We start from the raw sequence: 12464 nt of genomic DNA on the forward strand, positions 1-12464 counted from the left end.
GCTTCCAGCACGCCTCGGCGCAACGTCGATGTCAAACTTGGCCGGCTCACCCCGGCCGTGGATGCGGATGCGGGGCGAGGATACGGACGAGGATGCGCCTTGCCAATGTCGCTCACACGGATGCTCTGCGGGTCTCGCCAGACGTTCGGTCAGAAAAGTGAACAAACGATGAACCTGCGTTACGACGGACGACGATGGCGGGTGGGTGGGGGGGGGGGGGGGGGGGGGTATTGTGGCTGGGCCAGTCGTTTGTTCACTTGACTTGTCTTTCTTTCTTGGCTGGGGGGAAGTTGGAACATGAAGTCAAGACCGCAGACTCCTTGCGACAAGGGCCAGGCGAGCGAGCCTCACTGAACAACATTAAACAACATTACGGAGAACATGGCTGGGAACTTGAAGTCTGTCGCAGCCTGCATGCAGGCAACGCCTGGGTCGGCCAGATGCCAGACGCCACCAGACGCCAGACGCCAGACGCCAGACGCCAGACGCCCCTTCCCCCCCTCCGACCCGCCCACTTGCAAGCGGTTCCACGACGTCAGGGACCCCCACCCCTACACCCCTGCCCACCCCTACCCCTACCCTTGCATGGCCATTCCATACCATACCCATGCTCGGCAGGCAGGGGGAGGGTGGATGTCCGTGAGAAGGGGGCTGAGGGAGGGAAGGAGGGGGCGGCAGTTTTGGCAGAGAAGATCCGCGGCCGGCTTTCGCCAGATGGCTGGGGCCTGGCCATTGGGCAGCCGCCTTTTCACCAGATAACCTACCTAAGGTAGGTACCTTACCTACCTCCTAAGCTACAGGCAGAGCTATGCAGTCCCCAACAGCTGGTCTCGTTCATTTGACGGCCATTTGACGGCTGCCAAACGGCAGTCCACTGCAAGAGCGTCCGGTGTCAGGCGGCTGTGGGCAACCGCAAACACCCCAGGCCAGCAGGTGCCACCAGACGGGAAGCAGGCTGGGGGGCCAGGCTGCATTGCATTACTGGGCTCTTGCCCGCTCTATTGACCGCTCTCGAACCTTGCCCGACAGTGGACAACGCTGCCTGGGGACGATGCATGTGCCATTGTAGGCAGCCGGGGGTCGGGATATCGGGGCGGGGGGGGGGGGGTGGGGTCGCGACATGAGGAACCATGATGTCTGGCAAGCATGTGTTCATATGACCGACCCGGGCCCTCTTGCGACTCTTTTGCCTTACAGTCGTCGTCAATGTTCTGGCTTCCCGGACATAATTAGCACTTTGTTCAGGCCGGCCCTGGGTCGGAACGAACGAACGCAATCGTGCCACCCACATGCGCCTGCAAGGCAAGGCAAGGCAAGGCAAGGCAAGGCAGCGCAGCGCAGCGCCTCACGCCTCGCAAGCCCACCGGGCCAGGCGGCGGTTTGCTACGCACGCCCCTCCCCGGGCCAGCTTAGGAGAAAGAGACACCAAGCTTTCTATTTTGGATCATGATCCCCCTGGCAGCTTGCTTTCTGATACGGCTGTTTCTATTTCGCGGCTCAAGGCAGGGGGGGGGGGTTATTATCATTATTTATCATTATTATTAATTTAAAGAGAGAGGAAGAGAGAGAGAGAGAGAGAGAGAGAGAGAGAGAGAGAGAGGGAGAGAAAGAGAGAGAGAGAGAGAGAGAAAAGAGCTGCAGCTGCACAGAGACAGCAACAGCCGGCCGCATTATACATAGGCAGCTTGGGCCTCCCGACTTGATTCCAATTTTAACCGCGTCGCTCACATCGCCCATATCGCTCACATTGCTCACATTTCTCACATTGCTCACATTGCTCACCCGCCAGCCAAGGTGGCCGCCGTGCTGTGCGACGCGTCAACCATCCATCTTCATCTGTTCATGAACAAGCCAAGCCGGCTGCTCGAGCCCTTGGACCTTCTGGGTCCTTTTATAACTGCCTCCGCATCCAGCCTGTCCCTCCCAGACCGACCTGCTGACGACTTGACCTGCTGACGACCCGACCTCAACTGCTTCTCGCTAGGCTTCCTCGCCAGGTTTCCTCGATAGGCTACCTCGATAGGCTACCGGCCCGGAGGCGAGGACGCTGCTGGCCAAAAGATTGCCCATATATCCTCGACACTGGCGGCTCTCCCGAACAACGCAACGGCACACAATCCCTCGCGTCGTGCCAGGCACCATTGGGACTTGTAACTCGTCGCCACCTGATCCTTGGCCATCCGCCGACGATAGCAGCGCCATCTTCTCACTGCCGTCTGCCTGCTGCCTGCTGCCTGCTGCCTGCTGCTTGCTGCTTGCTGCTTGCCCCCTTGGTTGGCCCGCCGTCACCGTCAAGCCGTCTAGCCGTCTAGCCAGCCATCTTGTGGCATAGAGAGTCAGTCGCATCGCCATCTGTCCGTCCGCATCAAGCAGAGGCAACACCTATACAAGCATCGACGTAGCCAAGTCGCCGTCACTGTACCGCTCGGTCCTCTCCGTGGCACATTGCGCCCGTGAGTCTACGATCCCGCTGCTCTTCCCCTTCTCTCCCCCCCCCCCCCCCCCCCCCCTCCCCTGCTCACTCCTCTCCCTTTCCCGAAACCAGATCTCGCGTTGTCCCCGTACACCCGTACACACTACAAACAGGCGTTAGTATCTTCCATACCGCCCACCTCTTTTCCCCGTCCTCTGGATCTGGCCCTGCGCCAGACTCCGGCCTTTGCTTCTCGCTGCCCTCATCCCCGTCCTTGCCTTGTTGTTTGACGCTTTCCCGCCTGAACCAGGGGGGCGGTACCCTTGGCCTGAATCCCAGGGTCCCTCTTTTCCTCCCACCTTGCATCGTTCCATCATCCTCCTCACCCGCCTCGCTACCCTCAACTACCCTTTCCAAATCCTCCCTCACCCAAGCCAGTCCTCTGCTTCCCCCCTTTCCAGTTTCCAGGCGCCGGCAGCCACTTTCTAGGCCCTGGCCAATTCATACCTCAACCCACCGCAACCCACCAGTCTCCTCTGGCTGTTGACTCTTGGTGGCAGCCGGCAGCCCGGGGATCCAAGTCAGGTACCCGGGTACGTACCTCTGACCGGTGCTTTAGTGGCACGCGACTCTGCACCACCGAGCCTGTTGCTGCTCCCTGATGGCTGGTCCATCCCAGTGGGTCCTGCGACTTCCCACACAAGGCTTTGGCCCCTAAAACTTACGTCGGTTGCCGATCCCAGCAAGCCTTTGCTGCATCGCTCACCTTCCCGAACCTTTTTTTTTTTTTTTTTTTTTTTTTTTTCCCTTCCTTTTTCTTCCTTTTCGGCCCTCAACTGCCCGTGACCAAGCTGCCCTATGGCAAGCTCTACTACAGCTCGACACCTTCCGTGGCTCGCTCCTTACCATGCTCAACCTCCTGCGCAGCTGTCAAAACATGTTCACAACGCCATGAAGCTGACAGGCCAGCATCTCGAAATCCCAGACCAACCTTTCGCCCTCCCGTCTATCCCAACGCTAGCGTGTTGACCGCAGCTTTCTTCCCGTCTTGCTTGCTTGCCGCTTCCGAACCAACCCCCAGAGCGACCGACCGACCTCCGAACATCGCATAGCGCCTTCTGTTGCATGCAATCGCTGCAGGCTGGTCCGCCCAACGTGCATCCTGTCGATAGTCACTCAAATTGCATCCTTCTCGCATCGATTCCGCCTCTGTTCTTCGCCTAGCCCGAGGAAACCGACGACATCGGATCGTCCGACACGGCAGATCTCTGAACCATCCTGAGGCCTTGTCCCTTCAGTACCGGGACAAAGTCTCTGCACGGAGTGGGGGTCGACAAAAAGTTTTCTTTTTTTTTTCTTTTCTTCTTCTCCCCTCCCAACTTCAAAGAACGCTCCGTCTTCCTCGTCCCTATCGAGGACCGCTTGGTGACTATCGCGGACGGCTTGATATCCTTTGGGACGATTTGCGCTTCTGCAGCCACGAGCGCAGCCCGCCCGTACCACTTGACCTTTTCTGCCGTTGAACTTGTTGCACTGGTCTCATTCCGCAGGTATCTTCATCACTGCACAAAACGGGAACTGAGATCTAGGTGGTCTCGATACAAAGGGTAAGTAATATCCAACATTGCAGCGCGTTTTCGGGCGGTAAAAAGGGGGGAGACTTGAAACAAACGGGGAAGCTGCGCTGCTCGGAGCTGCCACTGGGCCGACCGAACCTGAGAAAGCGTGAGGCTACGCTCGAGGCCATGACCACGGCCGGAACGCCACGCATCGCTGTTTTCTTGTCTTTTGTTCCTCTACTCCTTCTTGCCATTCTTACCTATCGACCTTTATATTTTTTTTTTCTCCATCTTATGATCAAATCTGGTTTTCTGCTGGTCGAGGACGCAGTACGGCTAACCGTCTGGCAAGGTCCCTTTCCTTCCATCCTATTCACTGGTTCTGTGCTGTGACTGTGAGACCCAAGGTCTTGGTGTGTCGGCGTAAGTGAATTCCGACATGTTTCTCTCCTCTGTTTGCCTGTCGACATCTGACCCATGACTTTTTTGCAGATCCAGCGACAACTAGCACTCCCCTGGCCGAAAGGCGATGGATGTGACGAACATGCTGAATAGCAAAGGCGGCCCCATCATTCAGCATTTTCATCATCCACAATTCCTCGGAGCTCCGACCGACTTTCACCAACCTCACCTTACTCTTATCAAGCACGAGTCCAGCATGGAACGCTCAGTCTCCCCCCATATGTCTGAGCATTCGTCCTACTCGACGCCTCACAGCATCGGCAGGCCGTACCCCTCACCAAGCGCCATACAGGCACCGATGCACATGGCAAGCTCATTGACGGGTCCCATGCCCATGCATGCTTTTCCAGATATGCCTGGAGCCATGGGCGTCGTGCACAACATGGCCATGCACCAGATGACGCAACAACAAGCTCAACCTCCACCTCAACCAGCCAAGGCATTCCTGTGCAGCACGTGCGGCAAGAGCTTTGCTCGCCGCAGTGACCTTGCTAGACATGGTAGGTCACCACCTAGCCCCTGTAATTTTTTTCTCCTTGCTCGTTTACCTTGCCTGACGAGGCTGTGTTGACTCTTGCGTGTTTCTGGCGGGGGGGAGGGAAAAGAACGGATACACAGCGGCATGAGACCGCACGTCTGCGATTTCCCTGGATGCGGCAAGCAATTCATCCAAAGATCTGCCTTGACCGTTCACAAGCGTGTCCACACGGGAGAAAAACCGCATCACTGTGAGACTTGCGCCAAGGTAAGTCAGAAGACGGAAGACTGTGGCACGCGCGTAGGCTCGTACATGTGCTAACCCATTTGAAATCAACAGCGATTCAGCGACAGCAGCTCTCTGGCGCGACACAGACGCACCCACACGGGCAACAGACCGTACAAATGTCCCTACGCCGATTGCCAAAAAACGTTTACCAGACGGACAACGCTTACCCGGCACCAGAACCACCACAGCGGCACGATTGAGGAAGCCGCAGCTGCTACTGCGGCGGCGCTTGCCGCTTCCAAGGCGCAAAAGGGGGGAACCCGGACACGTTCTGATGGAGATCATCTCTCAAGCCACGGATCTCCTCTGACAACGCCTTCACCCGCTCAGCGAGCCATGTCCATGTCACCTACCATGGACATGACGACGGCGAGCGCGGTGAACAGGCATGCTGGCGAGTTTCAATACCTGCAGCAAAATGCATCGCTTCCACCGCACTTGCGCATCGGCAGTCCTACCTCGACATCGTCGGCGGGCTACACCAGCAACGGTATGCGGCCTACATCACATCCTCACTCGTACGGTCCACCGCCGATCCTGGAGCCCAATCTGGAGCAGCACCAGGCCGGGCCGGGGAGCGGTGGAGGTAGCCCTCACATGAGTGCCATGGGCTGGCAATCGCCCTCGCACGTACCGTCCCCGTCGCACAACGGAGCGGGTTACGTGTATCCAGAACCCGACACATACCAGCAAAACGCGGCGATGAACCAAATGTACTACGGAGCATCAACCCAGATGCGCCGCCCCACGAGCACCGAGCCTGGTCTTGTGCACATGGCTTAGGGAGACGAGAGTTTTGCCGTCGGTGGATAACGGATGGCTGATTTTTTTTTTTTTTTTTTTTTTTTTTTTTTTTGGTTGCCCACCCACCTTAGCATTCATTCCTGGGGCCAGGACGAGAGGCCCGTCGATACCCCCTATCGTTTGTTGTTTTGTACGACAAGACTTGATCATGACGAGGTTTTTTTCTTTTCTTTTTTTTTTTTCTCCCACGGCTTTTGGTTTGGACTTGTATGCGCATCTCTGCATGTATCTTGGTTCATGATGACGGATAGGCAAATGTGAGTTGGTGCGTTGGAAGGGTTTTAGTTTTTTTTTTCTTTTCCCCGGACGGAAATTGTGGGCAGCGCATATGTGGGTATTTCTTCTTCTTTTTTTTTTCCCTCCTTTTTTTCGTCTGTTTTTTGTTTCTTTCTTTTTTTTTTTTTTTTTCGTCTTTTATCTGCACTTCACTGATGCATTGGAATGTCGTCCCGCAAAGCAAAAGCACTTTCCATGGGGGACGATGTATATGCCTTCAAACGCTAGCTTTGCGATTGCGGCTGCTTCTGCTCTTTGTCAGTTGTTTTTGTTTTGCTTGGAGCGGAAAGCCGCAGCGGAGTGGAGACAGACATACAAGCTCCATACCCGCCCGACTGTTGGTCGGCAAACAATGAGCATTGTCTCGTCTCGTCTCGTCTCGTCTCGTCTCATCAATGTCTCAATTGTCTTGCTAGCTGACAAGTCAATCTGTAACTGACGGCGGCACTTGCCGTAGCGTGCGGTACAGAGTACGTGAGTACTGTGTACCACGCGCCCCACGTACTGTGTACGGCGTCCGACGAGGTAACTGAACTGTCCCACGAGGCAGCTGGCTGCTCCCAGTCTGCTTCCCATGCAACTTGCATCCCACCAGACTGCATCCCCACGTATCGGCCACGCCGAGGCATGGCCCCACCCCGCTACACCAGGCCAGATAGATACCTACCTTAGGTAGGTTGATTGATTGATTAGTCGCGCCAGCCCGAGGCAGACCGTGCAAAAAGCTTTTGCGTCTTTGGTCGTTTCCCCGCCGCCGCCTCCGCCTCCGCCTCCGCCTCCGCCTCCGCTGGGCCTACGCGGGGGGGCTTGATCACTAATCCTTGGCCCAAAACCAATCGGTTTCACTGGCAAACCACGCGGCAACCAGTGGACTTGACTTGCTCTGACTGCGTCGCGCAACCGCCACAGGCCAAGCCCGATTGCGCTGGAGGTGGGATTTTGGATTAGTCGAGCGATGCAAGGTCCCCCCCACCCTTTTTTTTTTATTCTTATTTTTTTTCACCTTGTTCGCGACAGGATTGTCCAAACCGCCATGGATGGGGTCTTGTGCGAGGTTAGGTGGTTAGGTCGTCTGGACGGGGAAATCAATCGCCGTTCCTCTTGTAGTGGTTTCCCGTCTGTTCCCCTGCCCGCCGTCAAGCTCATGGGTATATAATGAATGGCTGTTGCCTCGCATTGACCGCATACCAGCCTACGGGGCACGATATCCCAGACCAATCGCATCCACCCTTTCTTTCCTACTTTCTCTCTTTGTCTCTTTCTCTCTTCTTTTTTTTTGTTCTTGTTCTTTTTTTTTTTTTTTTTTTTTTTTTTTTTGGAACTCACTCCTGCTCCCCTTGACGGCTGCTTGGGCTGGCTCCCGTTGGGCGAGAGCGAAAGCCAGAGACCAGGGCCACTCACTCTCTGGCTTCCCGCTTCCCCGCCGCGACAGGGTGCGAGGCGACGACGAAAGGGCAAAAAAAAAATTAAAACAGCCAACAGAGTGGGAAGAGACGAAAGGAAAGGGGGAGGGGGTGGGGAACAAAGAAAGAAAGACGACATCGGCAAGGGGGAAGAGAGGAAGCGCGTCCCCCCGGGGGAAAATGCCCCCCGTCAAGTTTCGCGGCGTGCCGCTGCTCCGGCAGGAGCGGCTGCTCATCCCGATCGAGGTGTTTTCGGACTCGCTGTGTCCGTGGTGCTGGGTCGAGAAGCAGAGCCTGGAGGAGGCGACGAGGCAGTTTGGCAGCCGGCATCCCGAGGTGGAGTTTGAGGTGGTCTGGCGGTCGTTTTGCCTGAACCCGCTGTTCAAGACGAGTACGTTGCTTTCCCCTTTTTCGCGTCGTTGAAAATTTGCCTCGGCCCCCCCCCCCCCCCCCCCTCCCCAACCCCCCGTCTCGCCTCGTTGTCCGTCATCGTCGTCATCGTCATCATCGTCATCATCGTCAGCCGTACTGAGGACTGGGTGCGCAACGAAAAAAAAAAAAACCCGTAGAATGCGACAAGGTGTTCCTGTATGACGAGTGGTCCGGCGGCCAGGGACGCTTCCAGGCGCACCTGGACCGCGTGGCCGCCGCGGGTGCCCGGTACGGCGTCAAGTTCTCCGTCAGCGGCGTCATGGGCCCGTCGCGGTCGTCGCAGATCCTCATCGCCAACGTGCTGCGGCGGCGCGGGCCGGCCGCCCAGGCGCGGGTGGTGGAGGCGCTCTTCCGCGCCCACTTCCTGCTGGGCCAGGACCTCTCGGACGAGGACTTTCTGGTCCGCCTGGGGAGCGAGACGGCCGGCCTGCCGGCGGACCTGGTGCGCGCTGACCTGCGCGACGGCGACAACGGCCGCCTCGTCGACTGCCAGGCCGAGGAGGCGGTGGAGGAGAAGGGCGTCGAGGCGGTGCCGTGCGTCACCGTGCTGGGCAAGTACAAGGTCGGGGGGTTCCAGGACGCCCACGTCTTCGAGGAGCTGTTTGACCGCATCTGGGAGGAGAACAAGGGGCTGCTGGGGGGGATACCAGGGCGTGAGTGGCGGTGAGTGGTAAGGGGTGCATTTATGTTTTCTTGCAGCGCAAAAGTGTCGTCTTGCTTGAGGGTGTCGTCTCGCTCAAAAGTGTCGTCTCGCGCAAAAAGGTGTCGTCTCTGGTCGGGATAGAACGGGGATGCCTGGTCTGCTGCGGTTGGTCTGCGCTTTGGGAGCGAGCCGAGAGGGTGAAGAGGAGTAAAAAACAATGTCGAGAAAGAAGAATAGAAGAGCAAAAAGCAAAAAAAAAAAAAAAAAAAAAAAAAAAAAAAAAAAAAAAAAAAAAAAAACGAAACAAAACAAAGCAAAGCAAAACACCAGCGTGCCATCCGTGTGCCTGCACACACACGACCAAATCGACATTCTATAGCCCAAGCGCCGCCAATGCCCCAAGTAACCTCATGCCTTTGAACGACGCCAGTCTCCTTTTTGATGTTTTTTTTTCTTTCTTTTCCAGGGAAACCTCCGTGCCAAGAGTACGCGTGCTGCCGCACAAAGAACAAGTCAAGACAACAGAAAAAAAGGGGAAAAGAAATGCAGAGAAAAAAAGCCGATTGCTTCCCATCGCAGACCCAAGAGACAACCCAAGCCGGTCGTGCACCAACAAAAAAAAAAAAAAAAAAAAGGGGGGAGAGAGAGAGAGAGAGAGAGAAGTCTGGATATTGGCCGCAAAAAGGGGAAGACGAAGAATGGAACAATAAAAGCTAATGAAGAAGAAGAAGAAGAGAGGAAGAGAAGGCTAACGGTTCAAAATAGCACATGCCGATGCGCCCCCCCTCCTTCCCCCCCCCCCCCCCAAACAACGGGCTCACCGTCGGAGGTTGCTGTAGTCCTGCATCAGGTGCGCCATGTGCACGTTGGTGGCCTTGCCCGCCCTCTTGCTCGTCCGCTTCTTCTGCACCTTGGGCTTGCTCGAGGCCTGCTGGATCTTGAGGGGGTCCTCGCTCGTGGGCTTCTGGCCGACATTGACCAGCTTACGGTGCATGTCGTCGACGCTCGGGATGGGGACGCGGTGCCACATGACCTGGAACTCGGGCTGGACGGCGTAGTGCAGCGACGAGTCGTCGGCCCACACGTAGCGCGGGAAGTTGTCCTTCTTGGTGCGCACCACGAGGATCTTGTGCTGCCTCTCCAGGGCGGCCAGGGTGTCCTCGCAGTCGGGCCAGCCGTCCTTGAGGTCCTTGACCGACACGCCCGACGCGTCCGTCTTGCGCTGCAGGTAGGCCAGCAGCGAGGTGCCGTCGCGGACGTTGCGTATGACGGGGCGGTACGCGTACAGGCCCGTCTTCCAGCTCTGCTCGCTCAGCCCGGCGTCGGGCTTCCAGTCCACGCGGGGGTGGCCCCTCAGCCCGTCGGCCAGCTGCTTCTTGTGCTCCTCCGAGTGGCCCCGCAGGCTGAGGTGGTCGATGATGTCCGCCACCGTCTTGGCGTCCGCCTTCTTCTTGAGGTACTCGACGGCAAAGGCCATTTGCGTCTTGACCTCGGCCCCGTACCCCGTCAGCTGCGGCTGCGAGAAGGGCACGTCGGGGACCGCGTCGCGCTTGCGCCTGGCCGTCGGCGTCGTGCTGTCCGAGGCCGCCGAGGGCGACGGCGACGGCGGAGCCAGCGACGTCGCCTTGCCGGCGCTCGTGCTGCTGGGGTTGGAGAGCTTGGCGGCCGCCGAAGCCAGCGTGCCGCGAAACGCCGACGACTGCTTCTCCAGGTACGACGACATTTGGGCGGTCGGGACGCTGTTTCCTTTTTTTTGGGGGGGGGGGATTATCCCGGAGCGACAAGACGGACGACGGGACGACGGACGACGGAAGACGGAAGCGAGTTTGGCAGCGGTGGTGATGGATGTAGTCAAATCCAAAGTTTGGCTTTGGGGTTGATTTTGCAGAACATCGTCCAAGTCTCCGCAGAAGCCTTGCCATGATTATGATTGGCTGACTAACAAACAACAGGTACGGAGCACGCCCAGGGTATACCCTGTACAGTACATAGTACTCCGTCGCACCTACAAAGCGAATGTTGCGTGCGTGGCAAAGCGCAACCCTCGACCTCGGAACCAACTTGAAAATTGCTTGCTTCGACAAAGACAATTCTTGCACGTTGCCCCTTTTTGCGCCGGCCGGGGAATTGAGCCACGCGGCTGCTACTCACAAGCATGCTCTGCTTTCCCATGCCTCATTTCTACTCTCCGTTTGCCAGAGAAGCTCTGCCTCGTGCGGCATTCTGCGGACGGAGAAGCCTCGAGGTGTGAACAACAGCAAAGCTGCCCAGAAAGAAGGAAACAAACGAGTGAAGGAAGGAGAAGGAAGGGGAAAGCAACGTAAAGCAACATAAAGAAACGTAAAGCAACGTAAAGCAACGTAAAGCAACGTAAAGCAGGGCACGCAAACTTCTTTTCATCCACCTACAGTCTCTCGACGTCTAGATCTAACCGAGCTGATTACATGGTGCAAAAAGTAATATTCCTCTGGGGAACCGGGAACCCAACATAATTCTCTTCTCTTTCGCGTTCGCGGGCGGCTTGCCACACCCAAGTTGGGCCATCACTTCCCACCTCCCAAGCCCAGTCTGGGCCGTCTTCTCCTCCCCTTCTTTTTTTTTCTGGTTGCACACCTCTTCTTTGTTTGCGAGAAAGGGAATGCTGAGGAAAAGCTCGAGGCAAGTTTAGGCAGCGGCAGGCTTGGCCTGCTCTTGCTTGGCCATGTATTGGAACGCAAAGTAGCCCAGAGCGCCGCCAATCAGAAGAATCAAGTAGATGCCGATGCCAAGGCCAGTGTTGTCGCTGCCGCCTTGGGATGAGGTGCTCGTAGTATGGGCAGAGGTCTTGGGGGCAGGGTCACCGGGCTGTTGACGAGAAGCAACGGATTAGCATCAGCATCAGCATCAGCATCAGCATCAGCATCAGCATCAGCAATGGCATCGGCATCGGCATGCTGGTGGCGGCCACTGGCAAGCCACAATGCCCAGCTTGAAAAAAGGGGAAAAAACAAAGAAAAAGAAGAAGAAAAAAGAAAAAAAGCCCGTCTCGGCCGGCGTCAACTCAACACCTGGATGCGCATGTCGACTCACCTGTCGCTTCAGGACGCCAACTTGGATTTTGTCGAGGGTCTCACGGGCTTCGTCGCTGTGGCCAACGTCTTCAAAGGCTTCGGTAGCGTCTTGACCAGCGCAGTCGAGCAAAACCTCCTCGCCGCCACTGCAATGACAAGTTTGTTAGCTGACCATGCGCAACGGAGACGGATCAACTGTCGGCCAAACTCCAGGTAGGAAAGGCTGGGGGAAGGGCAAACAAGGGTCCATGCTCGGGTTGACGCTGCCGCTGGAGCTTGGGTGTACACAAAGCAGGCGGGCGGCCAGCCAGCCAGCCAGCCAGCCATGCGGGAAGAGAAGATCGGGGTGAAGGGCAGACGGGAGATTGCTGTAGACACGTACGGGTGCTCGTCGAGGAACTGGGTGCAGTCGTAGATTTTGTCGTGAATCACTACATATATGTCCTTTTTGGTGTTGTGTTCGGCAACGTCTTGGTAGCTAAGCTCTAGGGCGGCAGACATGGTGGGCAGATATGGGCTCGGGCTGGCGTGGTTGCAAAGGAGCGAATTGGCTGGCAAAATGATTGGCAAGCCAAGAGTTCCCAACGGCAAAATTCAAGCAGGCGGGAAATGGAGCAGAGAAGGAGGAGGAGGGATTGGGAAGAAGCGGAGACGAC

General features: G+C 56.9%; 4 protein-coding genes across 4 annotated transcripts; 2 read left to right on the forward strand and 2 right to left on the reverse strand.

The window, feature by feature from the left end:
* Positions 1 to 4501: 4501 nt before the first annotated feature.
* On the forward strand, positions 4502 to 5983 carry UV8b_05355 (uncharacterized protein; the record flags this gene model as incomplete). Its single annotated transcript, XM_043142852.1, has 3 exons — positions 4502 to 4934; positions 5040 to 5179; positions 5252 to 5983. The coding sequence occupies 3 exons, from the start codon at positions 4502 to 4504 to the stop codon at positions 5981 to 5983; spliced, it is 1305 nt and encodes a 434-aa protein (XP_042998785.1).
* A 1880-nt stretch (positions 5984 to 7863) lies between these two features.
* Positions 7864 to 8782, forward strand: UV8b_05356 (uncharacterized protein; the record flags this gene model as incomplete). The annotated part of the gene is made up of 2 exons (XM_043142853.1): positions 7864 to 8074; positions 8253 to 8782. The coding sequence occupies 2 exons, from the start codon at positions 7864 to 7866 to the stop codon at positions 8780 to 8782; spliced, it is 741 nt and encodes a 246-aa protein (XP_042998786.1).
* Positions 8783 to 9575: 793 nt separating this feature from the next.
* UV8b_05357 (uncharacterized protein) lies at positions 9576 to 10481 on the reverse strand (the record flags this gene model as incomplete). The annotated part of the gene is made up of 1 exon (XM_043142854.1): positions 9576 to 10481. The coding sequence occupies one exon, from the start codon at positions 10479 to 10481 to the stop codon at positions 9576 to 9578; it is 906 nt and encodes a 301-aa protein (XP_042998787.1).
* A 941-nt stretch (positions 10482 to 11422) lies between these two features.
* On the reverse strand, positions 11423 to 12309 carry UV8b_05358 (uncharacterized protein; the record flags this gene model as incomplete). Its single annotated transcript, XM_043142855.1, has 3 exons — positions 11423 to 11602; positions 11828 to 11954; positions 12191 to 12309. The coding sequence occupies 3 exons, from the start codon at positions 12307 to 12309 to the stop codon at positions 11423 to 11425; spliced, it is 426 nt and encodes a 141-aa protein (XP_042998788.1).
* Positions 12310 to 12464: the final 155 nt, after the last annotated feature.

The sequence above is a fragment of the Ustilaginoidea virens genome, chromosome 4 (assembly GCF_000687475.1).
Source record: "Ustilaginoidea virens chromosome 4, complete sequence".
In the NCBI taxonomy this organism is placed as follows: Eukaryota; Fungi; Ascomycota; class Sordariomycetes; order Hypocreales; family Clavicipitaceae; genus Ustilaginoidea; species Ustilaginoidea virens.